We start from the raw sequence: 21157 nt of genomic DNA, 5'->3' as shown, positions 1-21157 counted from the left end.
GTGCTGGCAGACAGAGAGCTGAGCATGAGCCAGCAGTGTGCCCTGGCAGCAAAGAGGGCCAGCAACATCCTGGGCTGTGTGACCAGGAGCACAGCCAGAGGTGAAGAGAACTGATCTTCTTCCTTTACGCAGCACTCACTAGGCTGCATCTAGAGTATATCACCTCCACAGTAAAGGAGAGAATGATAAACTGGAGTAACTTTCACAGAGGGCCCTTAAGAGTAAACCCTTTTCCCAGTGAAAAGTCTGGCATTGGATCAGGTGGCCTAGAGAAGTCATGCAGACTCTGTCCTTGGAGGTTTTCAAGACCTGAGTGGATAAAGCCCTGAGCTCTCAGGTGAGCCTGCAGTGAGGAAGAGGTTGGACCAGACACTTCCTGAGGTCCCTTCCAGCCTGAATGACCCTGTGGCCCTTCACTGTCATCTTCATTGTGCTGCTGATGGTCTGGTATACTATCAGGTCCAACATAAAAATGGTCAAATTCAAAACATTCCCTTTTAAGAAGGTCGTGTTCTGCTTTTTTGTTTTCCTTCATTTGCAATCTACCCGAAGCTTAATCTGCACTTAATCTATTTTCTCTGCAAAACAAGTAGCACCAGATCTAATTGTGACTTCTGAGCTAATGCAGAAGTCCACGTATTTGTAAAGAGGGGATGACATGCAAGATCTGGTCATCGTTAAAAAGCACAACAAAGAAATTGTAAGAAAGAAAGAAGAGCACTGACAGTACAAAGAAGCACACAAGTGATCGCAGCTGCTGAGCAGTGTCTCTCATAGCGGGATGTCTTTCTTTAACTGGGCCCAAAATCACCAGTAGGTTAGTGTGGTGCCTCCAGCTGCCACACAGAAGTCACTCTGTGGCACTGAGCACATTGTGTTGAACGCTTGTTGGTATCTGATTTAGTGTCTCCTCAGAGTTGCCATCTGATGAAGGATTTTATTGTCATCTTCCTCAGATTTCAACAGGCAACTGACTACAAAATGGAGCCCGGAGGTAGGTCCAGCTTAGCTATGGACCTCCCTTTCTCAGAAGGACAAGAAATGAAAACTCAACTTTCTGTATGGAAACACATCCAAGATACAGACGTGGGGCCTCTCAGCCAGGTCTGTTCAAGGGACGGGAGGGATTCACAGGGGAGCCTCAAAAGCAGGGTGCTGTAAGAGAGGGGCCTTCCCTCAGCTCCACTGCTTGGGCGCGCTGCCAAGGGCCGGCCGCAAGGCCCCAGGCTGGCAGCATGGGACAGAGAGGTGACAAGGCAGGAGTGGTGCTGGAGGCGTGTGGGGCCCACAGTTGTCTCCGTGGCCATGTGGGGTGGGAAGGGAGCGGCTGCGGTCTCTGCGAGGCTGGCGGTGCTCCCGGGGCGGGGAGCGGCTGGTGTGAACTCGCCATCCTTGTCCCAGCCTCCGTGATGGGCCACCAGGGGACACCACCAGGGAGACCTGCAGGAATGAGCTCTGGTCGGGAAGAGCCGCCACCAAGTCACACGTGTCCCGGCAGCCACAAGCTTGCACCTAGGATTATTTGGACGCCTCTGCATTGTGCTGCCTGATGCTTTCCACAGTACTGTGTAAGGCCGCGATTTCCCTCAGCTATCCAGCCTTAGGCACTGGACCTGAAAAATTACCCTCTTACCGTGACCTGGCCACCTGAGCAATCGGCTGCTGAGGGGAAAAAAAAAAAAAAAAAGAAGAAAGGAAAAAAAAAGGCCCACAAGATCATGGGAGTTTGCCATTCTCGCTCCAGATCTTTAACCTACATTGGTTTTGCAACGAATGCACTGTAGCATCTCCAGGGAGTAATTTGTGTAAACATTTTAAAAGGAACATTTTTTTTTTAATGCTGACACACTGCTAAGGTGGCTACTTGATTACAAACTGTGAAAATGACTGCGTTAGGCTGCGCTCACAAATCACAGTGTACTGACCAAATTGCCCTGTGCTTATCTGTGCCAGGTCTGCAGCACGACAATATTTCCTCTCTCTTTTAAATGTCAAAGTATGATTTGGGGGGTTGTTATTTAAACACACTGACCCGCACAATAACTAGAAGTACTTTATTTAAATCTGCCTTGAGCTGGGACTAGCCTTAAGCGCTTATAATCTGTCATACTTTGACACCAAATGGATTATTATAATGAGAGTAATTCAGGAGTGAGACCTGCAAATGCTTTCTCCCTGGAGAATTGACACGTAAACATGTGCATACAGATACATATGCTCTTTTGTTATGGATTTTCCTTCTTGCTGTATTATGAGCTTCCTTGGAGAAGTGAAACCATTTCTGTCATCGGGGGATAGGGGAGAACTGGAGGAGGGAGAAGAGAGCAAGGGAATATAAAAAGCAATGTTGCTTGCTTTGCTCTGCCTGGAAGTTCATCAGTGAGTCATCACTGTTACCAAAGGCCAACACACACGAAATCTGAATACTGTCTTGAAAAGCTATAAAAAGGCATTAAAGGCAATTCCCATGTAAATAAAACAAACACATTCAAAATACCACATATGAAAGCTAAGTATCTTCCTCTCTCGTTAGCTGCTACTATAAATGTACTAACCTGGATTTCCATTTCCTCCCTTTGTTCAGCAGGGAAGCTCACCACTTGCAATAACAAAGTTTTAGAAAAGCAGCCATGAAAGCTGGTGATGTGACAGGTGTTAGCTCTGCCATGAGGCTTTTGATGAAATCCATTTTTCAGGTTAGAAGGAGAAAGAGAATTTTATACTTATGTGTGTGCATGCGTGAAAAGGGAGGCCAAGGCTCTGAAATGCACATGACACTGACAAAACACCATGAAACAAAAATGAAAAATCATACAGATTTGTACTCTGTGTGTGTGTGTGTCTGTCTGCTGACACCTGGTACACAGAATGAACACCAGACTGTTCTGTACAATGACAAGACCTAAAAGGCAATGCTAAAAATGGGGAATAATTTTCTAGCATCATAATTATATGATAGTGCACATCACCTTGTAATCCACTGCATGCAATCTGACCAAGTAAACTGCCTTTTCTTGGTCTGACTGATCTAAAGATTATTGCATAGCATACATTTTTGGAAGAATAGCAGAAATAGCTTTTCTAAATATACTCCTTTTCTTCTGATTATGCAAATATTTTTGCCTTTAGCATCATCATCATTATTTATATTTCACTAAGAAACAGCCAAGGAGGGAAAAAGAACTAAAAAATTAGTTTCTCCTATCAGACTGATTTGATGCTTAGTCCCCTCAGAAAAGCAGCCACAAAACTGTATGTTTGTTTATGTGCTATTATCATCACATTAACCATTTTTGCAGTGAAAACATCTGCCTGACAGGCTACCTTTCTTGACACTTATTTAAAGCCCAATAAAACATAAGAGTGTCACACCGCATCAAATACCGGAAGAGCAACAGAAGAGGCATATGTAATTCATGAATATTGATGCTAATAACAATACAGCTACACAACATTTGTACTGCTGAATGCAAGTTAAAATCAGAATAAATGTCTCTATCCCATTTTACAGATAACGAAAACTGAGGAAGAAATCCAAGATTAGTAAGAGTCTAAAATACAGCCAGAAGAATACGAAAGTAGTTGAATACAATGAGGAAAACAGCACAAGCCCACAGAAACAAATCCTTAATTTCATTTGATCCTACTGATATAAGGGTGTGTGACTGAAAGACATGATGGATATTTAGTGAAATACAGTAGTATTTTTTTTTTTATAGAGCTCCTTCTGTGTTAATTAGTCTTTTTGGTCTGAATTTCACAGTGACTGCAGCATTTGGTCGCCAGTCTTCAAACCCCCAGGGACTCCCTGAAATGCCTTTATTAAACAACATTCTTACAATTGCAGCAAGACCTCCACACTTGAGTTTATTTGTATAAGAACAAAGTCCTCTGTAGTCATTGCAGCCTCTGCTAGATAAATGCAATATAATGCTGTGTGACAGAAAACACAGGACTACTGAAAAGCAGGCCAAGTCCAATGGCTTGTAATCCCATCGAAGCTCTGCTCTTAGTGACCCCTGCCTACCTGCCTGACAATGTGGATTTAAACTGCAGCTCTCAAGGCAGCTGCTTGCACCTGTCCCCTTCAGATAGAATGTCTCTGCACTAAAAGGAGATGCATTTCTGAGCCCAAGTGTGTGATGGGTGAAAGAGGGATGCTGTACAGCAAGCAGAAGCATGCAGAAACTGTGTTTCTAGAAAAAAAAAAGAAAAAAAAGTAAAAAAAAAAAAAAAAAAAAAAAAAAAAAAAAAAAAAAAAAGGCCTTCTATGCATGATGCAGCCAAGCTGAATCAGAATGGCATGAAGGGTGATTTAGCCCGGTGTGACTTGATATCAAAGTGAGGAATGACTCATATGACTCTCTCACTATGTACCTTCTATTTTTGTGCATGTTTATAAATAGCTTTATTAAGAAGTCGGAAGGCCCTATGAACTCTCTCCCAGAATGATGACTTGAAAGTGGGTAAGAGTCTGTTCCCAGTACACTCATAGCTAGGAGGTCACCAAAGCGTGGTGCTAAAAAGCTACAGGAAGCTAAGGACACACTGTGTATTTCATCGATTCAGGCTCCTCTGGTGTGGCACCACCTCCGAGAAGCTTGACTCCTGTGCTCCCTGCTCTTTCATCTTGGGATGTGATTCTCTTGCTGCCTCTCACCTCATCCTTGCAACGCTCAGTCATATTCTCGTACTGCTTTTGAGCACCACTCAGCTCCACTGAGCTCACTATGCTGGCAACCAGCTGAAAATCTAATAAAATCCTGATCATTTCATGCCAGCTCCTCAATGTATCTTTTCATAGTAAATGTCATCTGGCTGACAGCACGCTGAACACAACTGTGCATGTGCAGCAGCATGGAGAGGAAGTTCTCCAAAGGGATTTCCCAGCAGACACATTTTCACTTACCTATCTTTGCCCAATAGCCTGGAGCTATTACATGTTTATCAATATTATTACTACCACTACTACCATCAGTCTCAGCATTTTGGCACTCCAGACAGTTTCACAACAGCAGTGTGGTGCATATGTCAACATAGTTTCAGCTGGCTCTTTTCTTCATCTTTGGCTCAGAAGATGCCTGAAACCTACTGTGACAACTGCAACAGGTATTTAATGTGTTAGTGAAAATGGTGGTTCTCATAAAAAAAAAAAAGAAACAAGAAATAAAATAATAATAAAAAAACACTACCTTACTGCTGTTAACTGTTTAATATGATTCTTACAAAGTTACTTGTATGGCAAATTTGAACAGATGCTCCCCAGCTGAGCTCTATTACTGAAGTGAAGGGCTCTTCCCATTCATATTTCCCAAGGTAGCATTGCTAAAAATTATTTAATGTTCTTTCAATGATCACCATTGTAAAACAGCGTAAAACCTTAAAACCACTGTAAAACCTGAAACCCGCCTACCATTTTTTATGTCTCTCACTGTCTGTTGCAAAAACCCTAGACTGTTCAGTCACAGCCTTGTACTTGCAGAATATATGTGCCAAATCACACATGGCAGTCATGGCATTAGCTTTCTTCATGAGTCCCATTAAACAGATGGCTATTCTCCTGTTTTCTTCTGACTAGTTCTGTGATTTTAACTAGTAGACAAAAAGACAAACAAAGTGAAAATCTGGTTTCCTCACCTGAAGCATTTCTTGCCAACCAAAGAATGAGCATTCAACCTAAAGTTCTCCTGTATTCTTTACTTTTATATAAAAAATAATTAATGAAGTACTCCATTCTTAATACCCTGAAGATCATGTTTTGAAGTACAGAATTTCTAAGTAACGTCTGATTCAGAGGCAAAATGTTAATAAACTAGAGCCCTACACTGCTATTTTGTTTCAAAACAGTACTTCTATAGAGGACAACAGCTCTCCTAAATAACCAAGTCAAGCCAAAAATAATCCTGACATGATAATAATCAAATTAGAATCGTCTCTGAGACGACTGAAAATTCTCATTCGTGATTCTGAAAATCACCCTTCCTTCCCAACATACTCCCACTTTCACAATTTACAAATTGTTACTTTCCAAAGGAGGGAAGGAGTAGGACTCTTGAGGTCTGTGGTTAATCTCTAATGGCATGAACAGCATACAGCAGTCTACTTGATTGATGAGTAACCAAAATAGAAAAAAACGTCTCCCCAAATCACTGGTTGCCTGCATGAGCCCTGCAGTATGGTGACATTCAGGGCTCCAAAATGATGGATTTACCTTTTAGTGAAACAAAATTCCAGATAAAAACATGTTTCTCTCAGTCTCCCACAAGAAATGGCTTTGGTTGGCTCAGCACGTAAAGTTTCTTCCCATCCTTACACAATTTTATCAGCGATTTTGAGCCGATCTACAAAATGCATCTTCATTAAAAAAAAAATAATCAGAAAAGAGTTTTTCCAGCTTCCCCTTTGCTATAGTAAATGCATACAAGCTAAGTCATGCTTCACCCCTCCTAATACATTGCAGAAACAATCCAAGTATGGTTCTGCTTCAAAAAGCAAAACATGAGGAAAGGAAGTGCCCTTTCAAAAAAACAAAGAATAAAAACCCCATAGCTTGATCTAAACGACTGTTTCTTGTGAAGACAGAAGAAGCATGGGCCTAGAAATTACAGTTACAGGAATCATTAATATTTGGACTTCAAATCACACACAAAGTTGACACAGAGAGAAAATATCCCACCCCTTGCTGCAGCCACCCCCAGGTGGAGCAAGCGCAGGAGGTGCTCTCAGCTCACAGCAACACCATACAGTCACTTCGGGCAAGAGGCAACAGTGCTTCATCCAATTAAACTATACAGGGACCCTTTTTATTTCATTTTATTTTATTTTGGAAGCCAAAATGCAGTTTCACTGACTGGAATTTATTGCTTGGATATTCAAAGAATACCAGATAGGAAGGGAGGGCTTATTTCAATGAAATCTGTCAGGATCCCTAAAGAGATCTTTGGAGGGGTGGGATGGGGGGCAAACAACCCGACACCTTGAGGCTTGGGAACTGGGAATGGGCTGAATTTGAACAGGAGTGATTCCTTCCCGGTAACTGCATGTGAATGCTAACTAAAAGACTGGGCAGAAAGAGCCTTTCTGCCAGGGGCTTATTTCAAAGACAACAGATAACGCACCCCAGTGCTGGCTCCAATTATGGCTTCCAGTCCTATCTTGGCCTCGTTTACTTTGGGGATTTCACAGTGGGCAGCCTTTCATCTAGAAGAAGCCTGGTTTGAATAAGCAAAGAAACTTGAATGAGTACTTAACCTTCCTGCACTCCAGCGCACTTCCCAGCAGAGAACAGCACCTCCAAGCTTAAGAGGAAAAGGGAAAACAATGGAAAATACATGCTCTCTCCAGGGATTAAAGACATGAAGTTTTATTGTAGCACTTCAAGTCTTCCTGCTACATAACTACAGCTTTTTAAAATCACAATTAGAATTTTAAACTCAAAGTTTCAAGATCAAAAAGGCTAGACTGGAAAATACTGCATAGAAATTGACAGGATCTAGGATGTTAAACACCTGAAAGAGTTCTGTTTTTTATTTATATTATTCTTTTTTAAAAATTTATTTGCAATTTTCGCCTTGATCTTTTTCCTTTTGACATTTTAACGCACCGTGTCCATTACTATATTTCCTCACCAGTACCTTCTAGTCCATCAGCAGTGCTGCATTACCCTGCCGTTGGAGAAAATAATATGGAAAAAGTGCTTTGCTGGCACCAGCGACATGGAGTATGAATTATACATACACAGCAGCAGAGAAACGCTGATGGAAGGTTAGGCTGTGGATGTGTGCGAGCGTGCGTGTGCATATATACACACACAGGCTGTAAAGAAGACATACAGAATACATGTTTTTATCTTATTTACACTAATTTTAACTGTCTCTGTACAACAGAAACCCTCTAATATCATTGCAGCTTTTTGAGATCAGTTTGAGGACTGAATACAAACTTACCTATATTATTTTCAGCTCACCACGATGAGGCTGTAGTATGTACTCTCACTGTCCTGAACAAGTACTGAGAGCCAGTCATGGGCTCCTGGCATGGCTATGGGCTTAATTATCCATTAACTATGGACAAAACAGTATGCCTTTTCATTAGAAAGGAAAAACATCTGATAAACTTAAGATGATAAAACAAATATTTTAAAGATTTCATTTTATAAAGGGATGGATGTAAAACCTATTCATATACAACTGCACACATTCCTCATGGGTAAGACCAAAAGCAACTATATATTTTTTCCTCAGGTTGTGGGATCTCTGCATGTGGGGTTCTCCCAAAAGTTTCGAGGCTATTGGCCTTGGAGTCCTTTTTATACTGAAGCTGAAGGAGCTTGTCAAAGACCTACACAAAGGGTAAGGAGCCTTAAGATGATGGCAGTGGGCAGGTTGCTGCACTAGATTATTCTACCAATCTCTTTGCTTCCCCCCTCGCCAAGTAAATAAGCAGCAAGAACTAAAATCCATAGGCAATCTGTCCTTCCAGTGTCCTTACACAAAATGCAGAGAGTAATCCTAGAAAGACTGCCACTAGATTGCCACTCTTGTCAAGTGTCCCCCAGGACTTTACTTATGTCTTTACTTCTCTCTTGATACACCTAATACCAAATTCTAGCACAGTATAGAAAGTTTTGGGTTCTGTGACTGAAGGGCAGATTGATCAGCTAGTATGATCCTGCAGCCCTTGTTTTCCCTGAATTTGGGGGAACAACTCACGTCAGAGCCAGCCCCGTGGCTCCAAGAAGCCTTACTTAGTGGTACTAGACTCTAAGGGCTTCAGTGCTCCTGAGGACTTGTCAGGTCAAGCTGCCAGTGAACTAAAAATCTGGAAGTTAAAAAATCTACTTCTCTGCAGCTGGACGGGAACTTCAGAGTTTTTATGTTTTAGAATCACGGGAAGCACACACGTATATGTATCATCTATGATTACTCACCTTTTGTAATGCACTTTGCTCAAATTATGGTGAACCAACTGCTGAGCAGTTTAGACAGAACCACATTTTAAAGTGCCTAAAAATATGTCAAAGCAATGCAACACCATAGATTACTACAGAGACCGAACACCATCTCTCAGGTGGCATAGGGAACAGTGAACAATAATGTTAATATCCATCTTAGAGTTAGCAACCCGATCGCCAGGATTTAAAATGGCCAGAGGTTGCAAATAGCTAAGCTGGATCCCAATTCCTCTCTTTAATAAACTACTATGTCTAAATTGTCTTCTCTAAAATCAATGAAATTGAATTCTAAATTCATTCAATCTATATTTAAAAAAATTGCTTTAATTTACAAAATTGGAACATGCAATCCCAAGAAGCATATTAAAATAGAATTCACTGAGTTCAGAAACACTGCATTCAAAGATAGGATTGCTCCTCTTGTAGGCACATCAAAACTCATTTTAAAGTAATTAGTTCAGGTATTGATAACTGTAGTTGCACCAGCAAAAGGCTCACTTACCCATCCAGTTGGATGTGTACTTTACTGCCAGCTAGTACAGAATTAAGTCTTCCTAAGGCCACGCTGCTTACAGTGTTATTAGATGGCTATTTCACAACCATTTCTTTTTCATTTCCATTATACCACAGTCACATCTTCAACTGCTAAGACATACTCCGAATGACACTCCCTGCTGGCAGAGACGTACTGAACATGATGTTGACAAGCATGTAGCTCCAGAAACGTCTATTGACTTCACTTGTCAAACTAACAATCAATTCTCTTAACGTCTGTACTGCGCATTTACTGTTGTAGTAAACATAAAAGCTCACAGTGAACAAACAGTTCCCAGAAGTTTCAAGATGGGCATCCACAGACTGAGGAACTCATAACTGGCTAGAGTTTAGAGAAGATACTGGCTAAATTTGCTGCCCTTCACATCCCCACTAGCAGAGAAAATGCTATCTTGTTTGTTTAAAATGCTTGATTTTACTGAAGGATAACTGCGTTGCAAGTCTGTACACACATAAATACTTATATATCACTATAAATATATCTATCGTTGCACAAACTATAGTGTGCTAAAAGATTTAATGTTTTGAAACCATCTTGTCTTTAGAGGTCTCCACTGAGTTGTGACCTCCAACAACAGAACCAGCCCCTGATGTCCTGGGCAGCGCTAACAGAAGTTAACAAAAGTATTTGCTTGGAGTTCAGTGGATGTATTAGGCCCTCAAAGTACAGTCTGTATCAGTCAACAGGTGTGTTGCAACCAAGACACAAAAAGGAAAACAAAATTTTGCAGTTTCTTCACACTGTCTTCTTGAAAATAAGCAGAAATACAATACAGTGTATTAGAGAGTTATTTTGCGTTGCCTGTTGCAAACTGTTACCCAGACCATGCTTAAACATCCTTGGCAGTGTGAAACTACAGATATTGCTGGTCCAACAAAGAGATCTCTGAAAGACTTCTCTTTCTTTTAGCCTGACGTGAGATCTCATGTGGGAAATGCTGGCCTGGGTGCACAGGAGGCTAGTACATTGTAAAATTTTAGGTTGCAAGAAAGGTGTTCTGTGGCTGAAGGAAGCAATCCAAACTTAACATAGAGCTGATCTCCTGGTGAGGTCAAAGGCTAACTCACATGGTGTAAACCTACCATCTTCCACATCCACTGCTTCTATTTTCATATTTTTATCTTTCCTAAATCAGAGTAGTGGTCTGTGCTGATGATGATGCCTAGGTATAACCAGCTGACACTCAGATCTTGATCATCCAGCCCTTGTTAACTAACATTGATTTTCTGCCCCAGTGGAAGTGATTTCATTCTGATGCATGCCATTTAAATTCATTTTACACAGCTGCTTAATGTGGCTTGGCAAAGCAGAGGCAAACCAGCTTTCTATGTCTAAATGAGACTCCTGAGTTGGTAAAGGACAAATCCTGTGGATTAGCAGCTGAAGATAAATTTCTCTCCCCTATTGATACTTGGCTACTGATTCAACAAGTTGACCTTGAAGGGGATCACCACCAACTTGTACAGAAATACTGCTGTGTAACCATGACTCTGACACAACCATTTCATTTTCCCCTTAATTCCACATAGAGGGGTGTATTTTGTGGTAATGAAAACCCAACAGTTTGTGAACTCCACAGCTGAATCTTATCAACTCAAGACATACAAAGAAAAAGGCTGGATATTATTCAAGTATTTTGGCATATAACAGTAGATGTCTTTTCAATTAGAGAAAATAGCATGGTGCAAGTTTTCTCCCATTTCACTGATTTTTGCCTTTTAAACAGAAGAACCAGAAGACTTCTGTTTTCATTTTTTGTTTTGCTTTTTTACTTTTTCATGTGCACTTACATATATGAATGATGTTATTAATGAAAAGAGAAAAAAAAAAAAAACAAACAACAACAACAACAAAAAAAACCAACACAACACAAACAAAAGCAGCTATAGAAAACTGGTGATTAAAACTTGTTAATAACCATGAAGGCAGCAGTAATCTGGGTATTACAGATTTCCTACGGAGGTAATAAATGAAGTAATCTGATGGCAGGGAAGTCCATGAAACATGAATCTCGAGTGAAATTAGACAAGGTTGTGAGCAAGCAACAGGATAGAAATCCGTGCAGATACATTCTCCCTGTGCTTTAACTTATAACATGGTTACAAAATCATAGTTGGAAGAACTTTGCTGAAAAAACAGTAGCTACATTTCAGGGCATGTTTTGGTCCGAATACCTAAGGCTCTTAAAAATCCTTCCAGCTACTGGCTGAAATTTTTCAAAGATGTTCACACTCAATTACAGTGCAATAAAACTTCAAAGAAATTTCAAAACTTCAAAATCCCATTAAGAAATCCTGTCATCACTTCTGCAGTAGATCATGTCAGAAAGGTATCACACTTTGGGGGAGTGGCTCACTGCTGAGACCATAATGACAAAAACATTAACAAGTCAGGAGAATAATGTTTGCACAGCCCTGCTGCGAGGCAAAAACATGGGGTGTCCGCCAGCCCTAGCCTGGCTGGGATAAGCAGGCGACCTAATGTATGGTGGCCTAAAGCAGAACAAAAGAACAGCCTCTTTGGATTTGCTCGGTATCACAAATACAAATCACTGACAAGTACTTTCTTTCCATGTACAAGAGAAGGAGGACTTGCAGGAATTGCCAGAAGCCATTGTGCTTTCTCCCCTTCAGATGACTTGAGATTGAGGGGAAAACAGTGTGCTTGCAGCCTTGTGGCATCTGAGGGGGGTGACAGGTTTTGCTCAATTTGCAGTTTATAAATGGCCCCATATATAGCCAGTATTTGCAATAGGTATTTGATGACTGCATTTCCTCTACAGGTGCTGGATCACTGGAATGAGCATTCTGTGATGAAAAGGCTCCGAAATGGTGTATTTTTGCCCAGGCAAAGCTAGAATCCAAAAGCAGTTCTACAAAACTGACTTGGGAGGAAGGTGTGAGAGATAGGAGTGGCGATGGGTTAATCTAGTTTTTGATCAAACACAACACACTATGCCCGAAGTGTAAGCTGAATCACAACCAAATACCTTGTACTTATTACAAACCAAGTCTTGCTGCAAACACCAACAAATATGTCCTTTTCCTTTCATTATGTGATTATAAAGAAAGTGTCCCTGCAGCTGCAGCAATGGCCCATTTATTCCTTCTTGCCTGACCTATCAGCTTACAGCCTAACCAGCCAGCCAGAAGCAGACTCCTGTAAATCTGACCAGACAGGCCCGTTAAAACACCCACCACAAGCAAGAGACTGCTGGTTCACAAATATCTGCAGAAGCATGGTCTATTTTAAAGGAGCGTGGTTCTGTCTCTCAGAAGAAGAACATGAAGTACACTAAATTTACTGTTATTGTTTTAGAAGTTTGCTGTTGCTTATCGCTAGAAGCCACCTGCCTTCCAAACTCACAAAGCAAGAAAGCAACAGATAGGGGGGACACATTAACTTGCTATTTTTGTTTCTACATTGTGCCTTGGAATCACAGCAACTCTGGTGTCCAGAAACACTGGTCTTGAATAATAAATACCTGTATGTGTGTATGTGCACATGTGTATGCATATGCATAAATGAATGCAAGATGCTCAATATGCACACGCATAAACTCGCTTACCAGAACAGTGCAACCAGCTTTGTGCAATTCTCAAATGTAATGGAACATCTTTTAACAGAGAAAAAAAAAAAAAAAAAAAAAAAGATAATAAATACAGCAGGAATTATTTCAGTCCAGGGAAATGTGGAAATTACTTCATCCGAAAATTTCCCAGAAAATATGATTTCACTGTAAGTACTCAGTCATCTTAATAACCATGGACAGAAAAATGCCTTTGCCAAAATCCACGCACAAATGGCAGTGTGCAGTTATGCTGCTCAAAGGGGAGACAAGAAGCCAGACAGTGGCTCCAGCCTCCAAAATCCTGAATTTGCAGGTTCTCTCATACAGATGCATAGGTGGCAGTTATCAACTCCAGATAACTACACATTGATTTTATGCCTCCTTCTGCCTTTCCCCTCCAGCTGCTCCCCTCAGCATGCCTGCCTAGGAACAGGAACATCCCATAGAAGAGAACTGTCATCGTGGCTGCCACTCACATGTGGGCAGTAAGCACAAGACTTGATGGGCAGCTTCATAAGCTTCCTTACTCCCTGGCAAGGGCAAGCTGCCAGGGACGTGCTGGCCCTCTCTCTACCAAAGATCAAATACACATATCCAGCTCATGGGTTTCAAGTTGTACAGGGCTTGTTTTCAGCTCCTAATGTCACCACAGCCCTGTGGGTTTTCCTAAAGCCTACAGTGCCAAGAACCAAAATGGAAGTGGCTCTCATCTTCATCATCACAGCTGCTTTTTGAGAGTGTAACTCAAATATCCAATGGCATGCTTTCCCCTTGCATTTAAAGAAAATATTCTTCCCACTTACCATCTCCTCTCAGAGACAGGGGCACAGACAGAACGTGTATAAATGCGTATGTGTGCACCTCTACAGCATTGTTGCTTCAGAAATGATAAAGAAAAGCACTGCCACTCGTTTCAACTCCTTTCACCTGGTTGCATACCTGCTCTGAGCGGAGTTCGCAGCAGCCTGCATCACTGCAGCAGCCGCCTCCTGTGCCTTACGGTTCACAGATGGCATGGGTGGGCCCATCCCGGGGCCTCCCTGCTGAGACATGCCAGGAGAATTGGGGGTCATACTGCTCATGTTTCCAGGAAATGGTCTGCTCTGCATCCCAGCTGATGGCATCCGTCCCAGGGGCATGGTACTACAAGGCTGGCTTGGCCCCTGTCCATGCATCTGACTGTTGGCATTTATACCCATGCCGGGTCCTGGGCCACTGTAGCTTGTGTTGGGCACGCCAGTGTATGTTGGTGGTCTGGAGTAGTTTCCTAAACAAAACGATAAAAAGAACAGAGAATAACATTAAGCTTTTGAGCAAATATTTCTTTTTAGGACATCAGCAGCCGCAGAAGTGACACATATGAACTGAAGGGAACCACGCAGGACCCAAGTCAGAGCGACTTTGTCACCGTGAGGACAGGCACACAACGAACAAGCTGCCCAAAGATGCTGTTCTGATTCCCCTGAGACCCATCTGGATAAAGTCCTGAGTAACCTGCTCTGATCTTACATCTGACTCCGATTAGAATACAAGGTTGGCCTAGAAAATCTCCTGAGCACCTTTCCAACCTGAATTATCCTATGAACATCATTTCCACGTACCCTTCAACATTTTCTGCCTAATAAACATCATGGGATAACAGCAAATACAGAAAACCGTGGCCTCCAGAGGGTTAACAACACAGCACACAGTACAAAAACGCCTTGTGCAGTCGAGATACACAGCATGTAAGAAGCCCATTACAAAAGCTCAAGAGAGAGACTTACTTTTGTAATTTTATGTCCTCGTTCTTCATCTTCCTGCAATTTCTGCAACAGGCTATTCTCACTGGATCCTTGCTCCTAACCATTCTGTCCATTTGTGTCGGAGATGCTCCGGACTGACCTATTGCCAGGCCCTCAGGAACATTCCCGCTCCCTCCCACCCTTACCCTGGTGAAAAGCTTGGCTCTGCCAGCAAAGAGCGTCTTAGCTCACAGTGCAGCTCTTCTGGGGAAACTAGTATTACAGGAGTAATCACCAATACTACAAAGATGCTAATATAAAGGGGTGCCTTATGAGGGATGGAATGAAAACCTGGCTGACCCCAGTCTCCATTGTCACAGGAACAAACTACCCCACTTTCAGCAGCTTAAACTGAGTACGTGATTACCTGAGTACTGACTTTCCTATCATATTGAGAGCTAAAAAAAGAGTAAGTATGGCATTCAGTGTTTTAGAAACAAATCCAAACAGCATGAGAAAAGAAAAAAAAAATGGTAAAGATACGACAGAAAAGTATTTTAAGAGACGGATCGCATTACACTACTTCAGTCATCAGATTTGACTCGTCTTTATTTCCATCTCGTCCAGATTAGTGGAAATGTGACCCATTCCCTCCCCGCGGGATGCCTCCGAGCAGAGTTTCCTGACTACCCTTAGATATTCCCACGCTTGTTTGAGGGCGGCAGCCAGTGGACTCTTCCTGAGCGTGGAAATCAGCTACATCTTTCCTCAGGCCTCAGCTACCAGGCAGAGGAGTCAGCGGCATGCAACTCCTGTTTATATTTAAAATAAATATATTCATTCAGCATTTGAATGCGCACATAATTAATTCATACGCTCCTGCTGCTGTGCTTTGGCTAATCCTCCCCTCCTCCCCACCCAGCAACTGACTCACTCTGGTACAAGTTCTCTTCAGCAAAAACATGTGTGACCTACGCTTTCCAAGGAAATGGAACAATGCTTCACTTCAGCTTTAGAAACCAAATTTGTCCATGCATTTTTTTTTTTGCAGAAAGGTCCACGATATGTGGTTTAACAGAGATGAAAGGCTCCAGATTCAGCTGTGCGCTGACTTCAGACCGCCCTGCCTTTTCTTCTCCTCCTCTAGGCTCAGCTGCTGCCAGCTGACCGTTTGCTGTGCAGCGAGCCATCGCTCCTAACCAGAGTTTTGTTTGCTGAGACCTGCCCAAGCCACCCCTCTGATCCAACATATGTGCTTGTATGTGCCCACAAACCAAAGGGCTCATTAGTTTCTTACTGCTCTGCTTAGTGTTAAACCTGTAACACAGAACTCGGATGCTGCTCTGCTTTCCCAGTTGCTTTCTGCAAGAAAAATACAACGCAGTAAGATGGAGTATATGTACGCTCGAGGATTACATGCACCCAGTTAACACATTTTATGTACGTGCTATTAGAAACACTGCTTCCAAAAGTGAAGCAAATGCACTCCCTGCACTAGCAGACCTGATATCCATAATCACTGGGAGCTACTGTCAGTCCAATTTACATAAAGCCAATTTGTTTTGTCAGTTCAGCTCTACAAAGTACAGTTCAGCAGCACACTTGGAGGAGCAAACACCAGTGCTAAATACTATTGCTGTTTTGATGCTATTTTGAATTGGGACATAAAATCTCTTCTTTCATGTTTTGGCTTCTCCAGCATAAGCACAACAGAGAAAAAAAAGCAGTGGAATCTTCTCCACAAAAATATGTGGCTCGGTTAAAATAGCTCCTAATCATTCCTCTCCAGGGATACGCGTCCAAGAGCACAGGGAAGTGGTATCTTCTCAGTAAGGAAAACAAGTTTCAATGTTTTTTTCCATGTTTTTTTTCCTAAGCATTTCCTCAATACCTCAAGTACTCGCTATTCTTATACCTTTCCCAGACCACAAAAAAAAAAGGCAAAATAAAAGCCAAACAAAATACAAGAGGAACTGCCAGGAATGAGGAGCGCAATCTTATTTCCATGTTTCTCTAATAGATTAGTAATTTGTTGGCAGTGGCTTTGACAGAAAACAGATGGATGCAGCATTAAACACAATGAATGCAGCAGATGCTAGGCCAGCCCACATCAGCTGGACGTGTCAGGCAGCCAAGTCCAAGAGCCCACACTTTTCAAGTGGGTACAAGCCTGGCAACAGCGGCTGTACAATACCACTGAACAACTCCTCCCCTCCATATCAAAGGGATTTTTGATTCCAGCTCCCCCAGCCAGAGCAGAATTGTGCCCACAGACACGGTGTCTCAAATGAATCAGAAAAAAACAACATGGTAACTGGAATCAGGAGGAAAAAAAAGCAGCATAGTGAAGATAAAACATGAAAAAGCCTACTAACAACCTGCCAAAGACAGATGTTCATGCTTACTGCTGAAACTTCAGTCCACTTTGTCCAGGTTTGCTGAACAAAGTGCTCTGATACCTTGCCATTTCTAGGGCAGCCAAAGAGAGGGCAATGTGAGAACTGCCTGCTAGCTTTGCTCTCTGCTTTAGGGACAGAGGTCACATTCATGGTATTAAAAATAGTATCTAAAAGACATTTTAGAATTGTTTATATGTTCACTTAACCACCAAGTTTTCCCCATACAGATACAGACAATTAAAATATATTGTGCTGAATTTCTTGTAAAGTATTTCACCTAGGGGGCTTCAGTATGTGTGGCTGGTTTTTAAGTCTTAACTCCACAGCCTGTAGCATGTGTGGGACTGAACTCGGAGGCCCAGACTCTCAAGATAGTTAGGGCAGCTCATCCTTAAGATGCTACCACTTTGAAAACCTAGGCTCTTGAAATCGGGGGAGCAAGATACCAGAGTGCTTCTGTGAAATGAGTTCAACATTAAAGTTACAGTCCAACATTAAAGGTTACAAAGCACAAATACGCATTCATATTACTTTACCACAAACAAAAGGGCGTTTAACTTACCGTGAAGTTTAGGGGTTTGGGTTCAAATACATTCACTAGTGGTTCTTCTCTTTGTTATACCCAAACAGAACAGTGTTACTGCTGAATTCAGCAGGAAAAGGTAGGGAGATGGGATGCATTTCCGACAGCTTTTACTGATCTGCAGTAAGTTTTTTCTCTGCCCTGTCTTAAAAGATCCAACTGACTGTAGTATCTGACTGCTCTCCGGAGTGCATTTAAAGGACATTTTGCTGTGACAGCAGTTTGATACTCGGGTCATAGTCCAGAGCTTCATTAGCTCACAAGCTAGATGTTGCCCAAATACAAAACAGAAAGGCTGTTTCTTTCAGCTCCGATTCTCACTTTGCTTCTTTTTATTCTCGGGGACAGAAAACTGCTGGGAGTTTACCAAAAATTAAACTACTGTTCTGTACTCTATCCTCCTGTTTTATATCACAGACATACAGAAGTGTGCAGCCAAAGCCATTTTTTATTTTTGTGGGAAATGCTTTCACAGCATTGGGCTAGGTCCCCAGTCCAGAACTGCTTCCTGGGCAAATATGTTTTACTCTTCTTACAGATATAAATGTCATGTAAACACACAAAGAACAAATAAATCAACTATATGCATCTGATGGATCATTCTGCTCTTGTGAACTGTGGGTTAATTCTTCCAACTCAACCTTACTGGTGTAGTCTTCACTACAACGAGCAATTCCATTGCAGAGAAAGACAGCAGACTTAAGTGTTACTTTCCAGGACTGAACACAGCAAAATACAATATTTACATGTAGACTATGTTTAAACTCAACATTTAAGCTTAATGTCACAAAATGCTTTGACACATATATAAAAATATAAGTAGTCCTGTCCAACTCAGCTAATGCTTAACAATAATTTGGAGGAAGGTCTATGTGAGCAAAATGAGAAAAGCAAACAAAATCCTTGAGAATGATTGTAGTTTAATAATTTAAGAAGTAGTTTGCAACCCAGGTGATTTTTAATATATTTGTTATTTTGGCAATAAAAAGTAAATGGGGATACAGTATTATAAATTCATCAACACTGGCATATAATTGTGCTTTGTAAGAGGGTATGTTAAAGATGCAATTACAGATTGCTTTCATTAAAAATGAAAAATGCTATTAAAATCTTAAATCCAGGTAAGTACATGACTGAAATATCACCATATTCATCCCAGTATTTTATTAATGGTCACATTAGCCCAGTGAAAACGCAGTATTCTTCTGCTCTATTTGTTACCTGTAGAGCTTAAAGCCTGCAGGGCCCTAATTTTATGATGACCAGTGCATGGGATCACCAGTACTCTTCGAGAGCTGGCAGAAGAACATGCTTTTCATCCATCACACTATTCACCAGACCCCTCTGAAACGGCCTGTTAATGACAATGATGCTCATTTTCTTCCTGCCCCTCAAGTTCACTTTTTAATAGCCGTTTCTTCCTGACCGCGACCCATAAAATCATTACATAGGCACTTTCATCTACAGCGAGAGGAAAAGAACTGCTGAACTCAAGCAAAAAAGAAAGTAGTATTCGGCGTGTTACTTAAATGCATTGATTTAGTACAAAAACCTTTCCACTCAATCAGTGTGGATGGCTAATGTTTTACTGCACTTGACACCCACTATTCCCATGGTTCGGAATCTCAGCAGCAGCCGTACAGCTGGAAGTCAGGATAGCACATCATAAATCCACTGGATTTTTACCAGTTAAGCTAGTTGCTCTCTGTGCAGATAAAAATAAGCACTTGGACAGCATTTTATGGCCACAAAACGCTTTCCAAATAAAAGGAAAGCACCAGTCAACTGGAGTTGGGTAATTAATCTTCACACATGGCTATAAGGCATTGCTAGCCCCATTTTACAGTTAAGGAAAGCAAAGCAGAGAAATGAATCTACTTGCCTAAGTTGAACGATGGAGTAAAAGGCAGAGCCAAAATTAGAAAGTAGGAGAGTTTGGCTTGTAGCCCTGTGCTCAGAAGACTAAAACAAATGCAATCCAGAGATGAAAAAGAAAGGAACATTGCATAGGGCAGCAAGACGCCCTTCAAACAACAGAACTAGTTCTCAGAAACCCTGGAGACTGAAATAGCCATCCTTGCTAGCACGGGCAAGCCACTGGGCCCTTATGGAATTTCCCATTTCTGGTTCCAATACTTTTTGAGGATTTTCAGTAAGAAAGAAATAGTAGGAATTGCTGAAATACGAGAGGTTCTTGATGTACCTTTAAAGAAAATACTTCCCCTTATATATTCTGCAGCTTGACTTGAAGTTCGTTAAACCTCTAAACAGATGCATACTTTATAGAGGTTATCCATTAAAGGCAAAACAACAGACAAGTTCAAGGTTGCATGCATGGAATGTCCAGGGGCAGAAATTGTTTCTTCTGTTTTTGTTTTAGTCCTTCAACAGTTTTGTCAAACAAGCAAAATAAAAGGAACTGTCTCTCTCAGTCTGAAGGGTTAGTTAAAATTCACAAACCGTATGCATTAGAGCTCAATATTATATTCCCACAGTAGCCACTGTATTATTATGCTCGTTAGAAGACTTTAACCCTCGCAGTCGCTGCACTATCTCAGATTGGCCTTGGGATTCCATCTAAGAAAAGAAGTCCTATTTTGGGATTGGCGTTCGGACCCTTATTCCATGTGTGGTCAATTAGACATCGCAGACATGACATGCTAGGCCTCCTAAACAATGGCCCTGGCAATGCAACAGATTCATCACTTCCTTGATCAGTTTATCGTAACTATTTTTATACAAAGGTGCTAATAACAGAAACAGCTTCTTCCACAAGGTGTAGCACCATCTCTGAATGTTCTGAATGACTTTTTTAATGTTTTTTTTTTTTTTGTTGTTGTTTGTTTGTTTGTTTTTTGTTTGTTTGTTTGTTTGTTTTAAAGGACAGGGCATGGGGGTGTTGGGTGTATGTGGATTTTATTTATTTATTTATATTTTTAATAAGTCACATACCTACCTGTCTTCTTATATACATGATACATCTCTCATTATTTTTTTTACAAACACATACATGTATATGAAATTATGATACATATTAACAGCAAGGATTTTACCTTGTGGTCCATACTGGCTCATCTGAGGCCCATAAGTACCACTTGAATTACTCTGCTGAAAGCTACCAATTCCAGGATGCACTTGGCCTCCAGGTGAGGGGTGTGGTGACATGGAAGGTCCAGTTTGTTGAGGTCCATACTGTGACATTTGGGGGTTCCTCTGTATGCCTGCCATAAAACCTAAATGGAAAAAAGCACCAAAGTAAAATTTAATATTAAAGTGACTGTTCTTTATTTAAGAAATCCTTGACATTCCAGAGACAAACAAAAACCAAACAAAACTCCTTAGTTATTTTCAGACCAAAGATATCCAGAAAA

At 41.3% G+C, this 21157-nt stretch overlaps 1 protein-coding gene across 5 annotated transcripts in view; it reads right to left on the bottom strand.

Moving 5' to 3' along the window:
- Window positions 1-21157, bottom strand: part of ARID1B (AT-rich interaction domain 1B) — a 321991-nt gene that overhangs the window by 46974 nt on the left and 253860 nt on the right. For all 5 annotated transcript variants that reach the window (XM_082757126.1, XM_082757129.1, XM_082757128.1 and 2 more), the window contains 2 exons: window positions 20840-21019; window positions 14020-14347 (listed from right to left, as the gene is read on the bottom strand). In XM_082757126.1, coding sequence (XP_082613252.1) covers window positions 14020-14347; window positions 20840-21019 — 508 coding nt within the window. The remainder of the gene's footprint in view (window positions 1-14019; window positions 14348-20839; window positions 21020-21157) is intronic.

Source organism: Aythya marila (genome assembly GCF_965140915.1).
Source record: "Aythya marila genome assembly, chromosome: 3".
Classification (NCBI taxonomy): domain Eukaryota; kingdom Metazoa; phylum Chordata; class Aves; order Anseriformes; family Anatidae; genus Aythya; species Aythya marila.
The sequence above is the reverse complement of the archived record's forward strand: the minus strand, read 5'-3'. Positions and strand labels throughout refer to the sequence as shown.